The following is a 5,025-nucleotide window of genomic DNA, read 5'->3' as shown; positions in this document are numbered from 1 at the left end:
CAGTTTATCAATAACTAGAACATTTCTGATGAAGTCCTATCAGTGGAAACCCAGCTTTGTGTTCTGAAACTGAAAATTAGCAACAATGCTAAGGTGAAGTAAAAAGTAGTCAATAGCATGTGGAGTACCACTATTATGTTGACTGATATGGACTGACTCCATTCAGTACACAAACAATGTATAAGCTAAAATGCTAAGGCTAGCTTAAATGCTGTCAGTAGCATGTGGGGCATGTTGGCTATCGCTGTCACACTCCATTTAGTGTAAAGTTTAGATTTTATGTAAAAATCAGCTAAAATGCTAAGGTTAACTTAAGTGATTTTCTTAGGGGATTTTTTTGTGTGTTCTTTAATGGAAACAACAGTATTTTTGAATGTGTCATACATATAGACAATATCAACGAATTACTTAATCCAATATTTTCTGCTGAATTACATTATGTTCAAAGCTACACTTCACATCAGGTCAGAAAGAAATATTGGCAAATTTGCCTTGCTGTTTCGAGCCTTTTTTGAAACAGACAAGATAAAACAAACATTTCACACAGCAAATTTGGTGTCAAAAAAAAACATGTGAAAGTAACATGCTAACAGTAATGTTATAGGTTAAAATAAAGCAGAGAAGCAATCAACACAGTGCAAAATGTACTTGCTGTAAACATCACTTGTCCAAGTTTCTCAAGATGTGGGAGGCCTTGCTGCCATCTCATACATCTTTTTTAACACCATTCCACTGTGTTACTCCCAGCTCTTGCTGGCCTGGATGTTAGCTTAAGTGCTACATTTCGCTGTCACCAGCATGTTGACGTTACCATTAGAATATGTTGAAGCACAAGCATGAAGCCTGTGTTTTAAGCCAATTACAGTTGTTAGTTCATAGATGGCAGTGTGTTGGACCAGTCTTCAGCCTCTTGGCCTCCAACGTTATTGTAATCTGAGTTCATCCAGAACTTGTCTTCAAGTGAACACATGTTTATGGAGCCATTTCTCATCACAACAATGGAACTTTAAAATAATCCAGAATGTGAAACTATGAAACTGAAAGGATGAGCAGATAATCTGGAGGTTATAATTTGCTAGCTGCTTATTGGCATCTGCTTTCTGGTTCTGTTTGAGGGTTTTCTGTCCTGTTTTCCTGTAATACTATTATTTACAGATATTAGAGGAAAGAGAGTCTTTACTGCGGCAGGGACTATCGGGAAAAACAGAACCTGAACAAAAGGCCCCGTTAGGCATCAGTTTCCTCACAGAGTGACCCATCGCTTTTTCTTCCTATCTTTGACCAGCAAGCGTTTCCTGAACAAACAGGAAGTTGGTATGTAGAAACAGAACTTCCTCTTTCTGTCCAGCAGCTACAGAACCACAGAGGGTTCTCCAGAACCTGGGCTCAGAACCAGTTCTTCTCCAGGTCCAATCAGAACAGCAGTGAACAGAACCAGACGGGTCCAAACTGAGAGCTGCTGCTCCTCGGGAGGGTCTACAGGGAAACTGGGTTCAGTGAATGGACTAGAGGTTCCTTGGGTTCCTCCAGGAGGAGACGCATGTTCTGGTTCTAGATCCTGGACCCGACCTGGGATCACCAGACCACAAACAGAAGTGTTGCTCCTCCAGGTGCAGACGTTCAGAGAAGCTGATCTTGTGTTCTGAACATTCATAAGAAACCCATCTTGAAGCGGGTCAGAACCGAGCCACAACCAGCCGGAACCAGGCTGAACCCGGCCATCTCTGGTTACTGAACAAGATTTGGTCCAGATTCCAGTTTTTGTTTCCGGATCAGGATCAGTAAGACTGATTCTGGTTCGGTTCAGTCCTGTAATTCATAGACACTTTACTCTGAAAAGTCAGCTTCCGATAGAGAAAGCCAGCATGCTAACCCCGATAGCATGGCTCTGTCCGACCACAGAAAGTTCTGTTAAGAGTTCAAACCTGCCTTATATTCAAGACACTGTGCAGCTCTTCAGATCGAGCTTAAACCTATGAAAAACCGAACCGGGTTCTGAATTTATCCGGGTCTCCGCGCTGGTCCGAACTGGAATAGCCGAATGCTTTTATTTTGAAAAGCTCACAAACCTCCCGCCCTACAGTTCGGTTCTTCAGTCCTCCAGAATCCGCTCACCTGCTTCTATCTGTCGCAGTACGAGATCCAGCGGTCCCCTGGGCTGGAGCGCTCCCACCACGACCAGAACCGAGTGATCCGCACCCGCTGCGGGCCGAGAAGAACCGGGACCGCCGCCCCGCTGCGCCGCCATCACACTGACTGCTTGCAGCCAACGTCATTCCGCACGTTGACGCTCAGCTCCGCCCTGACATGAATACAGGAGGAGTCCTGTGGAGGCGGGTGGACGGCTTCATTGCAGCCAATCAGAGACCACAAACAGAAGTGTCCTAACCGTGATCCAACAGAAACTAAGGCGCTGTCCAATCACAGGAGACCATGAGAAATCAAACTGATTTCGGCCCAGTTGGAATTGAATCCAGAATGGAGGTTGCATTGTGAGTGGACTTCAGCAAACTCCAGCAGAATAACAAGAAAGGCCTTTAATGTAGCTATCAAAGAGAAACTATGAACATATTCATGCTTTCTTTCACATAACTTGGAAACTGTTTCCACTTCAATCGGTCTGCCGGCATGTACTGACTTTTCCCACACTCCACTGGTCACCTGAATGCCTCGTGTCTCTCGCTGGGAAAGCTCTGGACTCAAGACAGTTTTGGTGTCCGGTTCTGGATCTGTCGGAGCTCCGCAGGAAGACAAAGTAATACTTTGGTATTAACTTGAACTGGTCCAGAGTTTGAGACAGAAACAGATATTAATGTGTTTTTATTGATACAGCTCTGCTCGTTAGGGGTCTGATTAAACATGATGAGAAATCTGTTTTAGCCTCATTGTAATGAGACAGGATGACATTAGGAAGACTTACACTACATTACACTAAAGGAGGAGCTGCGCAAACTACAAAAGCACGTGTTGATGACGTGTTTCCGCCACTAGAGGAGCTCCGATAGACGTCAGCAGTCATTTTCCCCACTCCGCTGTGGACCCCGTCTTGTTGTCAGTGACTGCCTGTTTTTTCTTACAGCCTTCGGAGCCCCTGAACGCCTCACCGGGGACAACATGGCGGCACCTCTGCCCAGCAGATGCAGCTTCTTCGTCCAGAAGAAAAACCGCTTCTGTAAGATGGTCCCCGGAAAGGGGCGGAGCTTCTGCGGAGAGCACGCGACCATGGTGAGTCACGTGGATTCAGTAGTTACTTCCCAAAAAGGTCTTATCTGGATCGGTACTGCTGATCAGCAATTACGTCATTAAAGCTGTGACGTGTTTCTTGTTTCAGGAGGAAGGGGTCGGTGACAGCAGGAGAATCACGTGTCCACTGGACCCCAAGCAGTGAGTCCTGGTTCTGATCTGTCTGGGTTGGACTGGGAACCTGGTCGGTAATCAGAATCTGTTCTGTCAACAGCACTGTGGCCCAACAGAACCTGGAGAAGCACCTGAAGAAATGCAACTCTAGAGAGAAACCCCGACCTGTGAGAACATCCAACCTTCATCCATCCATTCATACAACCTTCATCCATCCATCCATCCATCCATCCATCCATCCATCCATCTATCCATCCATCCATCCAACCTTCATCCATCCATCTATCCATCCATCCATCCAACCTTCATCCATCCATCCATCCATCCATCCATCCATCCATCCATCCATNAAAAACAAAAATAAAATGGATTCTCAGTCTCCATTAACAAGAAACGTACTTGAATAAAACCTAAACAACATGAAGCCAAAGTGGGAATAAATACTGCATTCAACCAAAAGAGAGCAGATTATGAAGTCTGTATTGCCCTTCAGTAATCGGTAGATTTAAATAGAGAAGATGGGCACATCCTACTACCTGATGCAGTAGCTCATACTTTACGATGTTCTGCCCCCATTTTCCCCTTATAACAATCTTAGATCGTTGGCCGATCTAAGATTGTCGCTGGTGATTTCGTAACCGATCATCCTGCAGTGTGATGTATATCGTCGTGGCTCCGATGTAAATCAGGGGTTTTCCCCGAGTTTAACGCTGAATGTGACAGGTAGCCAATCAGAAAGCCGGATTAACGGAGAGGAATCCGGTGCAACAGGAAGTCCAGCATCGGAGATGATATGTGGAAACAACATTAATGTTTATTCAACATTTTGTGCAAAGAATATAGAAATGACAAGAGGAGGAGTTGGAGCCAAATTGTTACCGCAGCTGATAAACCCGGCAAGTTCTCAGCTGTTCTTCGTTAACGTGACATAAATAGGTTATAATGATTTTCATTCAGTCAGGACTTTACGCTGACTCTAGCCACATGCATCACAGGTAGATTCTAGTAAAGCATTGATTAATGCCTGGTTTTAAAATTAGTTAACTGGACTTGTAGCCGTTATTTTGTGCCCATGTGGCTGGAAACCACACGGCACGACGAACCCGATCGAACGTTATACTCAGGATTTCTGTCTGCTAATGTGTCTCTCAGGTTTAGAAAATGGGCCGACAGTCGGCAGACAACTCATGTGAGCTGGACATTAGACTGAGGAAATGAGGAAGGGAGGGTCAGTGGAGAGACCGGAGCTGAGCCTGTTTTCATTCAGTGTCATCAACAGAAAGGAAAAAAGGCAGGAAGAGACGATAAAGCCGATAATTAAAATTAAGTCGATAGGTTTAATTTATCGTGCGATTAATTTATTTATCGTTTATCACGACAAGCCTATTGATAATGTCACTGAACTCTGATCCAGGAATGCCTGGCATTCTGGGGGATGTAGGCAGAGAAAAGCCTGTTGGTGTCACAGCTAAGCTAGCTGGGTGGAAATCAGAAATTACACTGGAGTCGCTGATCACCTTGAACCCTGGGTCGGCATGAGCTGCAGTTTATCAATAACTAGAACATTTCTGATGAAGTCCTATCAGTGGAAACCCAGCTTTGTGTTCTGAAACTGAAAATTAGCAACAATGCTAAGGTGAAGTAAAAAGTAGTCAATAGCATGTGGAG

The 5,025-nt window shown here is 44.7% G+C and overlaps 2 protein-coding genes across 4 annotated transcripts in view; one reads left to right on the top strand and one right to left on the bottom strand.

The window, feature by feature from the left end:
* map1sa (microtubule-associated protein 1Sa) overlaps positions 1-5,025 on the bottom strand; it is a 15,234-nt gene that overhangs the window by 7,394 nt on the left and 2,815 nt on the right. For 2 of the 3 annotated variants that reach the window (XM_007579112.2, XM_016664727.1), the window contains exon 1: positions 2,116-2,270. The exons of the other annotated variant lie outside the window; for it this stretch is intronic. In XM_007579112.2, the coding sequence (XP_007579174.1) occupies positions 2,116-2,248 (133 nt within the window). In that variant the 5' untranslated portion in view covers positions 2,249-2,270. Of the gene's footprint in view, positions 1-2,115; positions 2,271-5,025 lie in introns of those variants that run through there. 3 annotated transcript variants of the gene reach the window in all.
* Positions 2,674-5,025, top strand: part of trmt13 (tRNA methyltransferase 13 homolog) — a 5,433-nt gene continuing 3,081 nt past the window's right edge. Inside the window, exons 1-4 of the mRNA XM_007579109.2 lie at positions 2,674-2,755; positions 3,080-3,225; positions 3,332-3,384; positions 3,458-3,524. Of these exons, the coding sequence (XP_007579171.1) occupies positions 3,115-3,225; positions 3,332-3,384; positions 3,458-3,524 (231 nt within the window). The 5' untranslated portion in view covers positions 2,674-2,755; positions 3,080-3,114. The remainder of the gene's footprint in view (positions 2,756-3,079; positions 3,226-3,331; positions 3,385-3,457; positions 3,525-5,025) is intronic.

Source organism: Poecilia formosa, unplaced genomic scaffold (assembly GCF_000485575.1).
Source record: "Poecilia formosa unplaced genomic scaffold, Poecilia_formosa-5.1.2 Scaffold508, whole genome shotgun sequence".
Classification (NCBI taxonomy): domain Eukaryota; kingdom Metazoa; phylum Chordata; class Actinopteri; order Cyprinodontiformes; family Poeciliidae; genus Poecilia; species Poecilia formosa.
The sequence above is the reverse complement of the archived record's forward strand: the minus strand, read 5'-3'. Positions and strand labels throughout refer to the sequence as shown.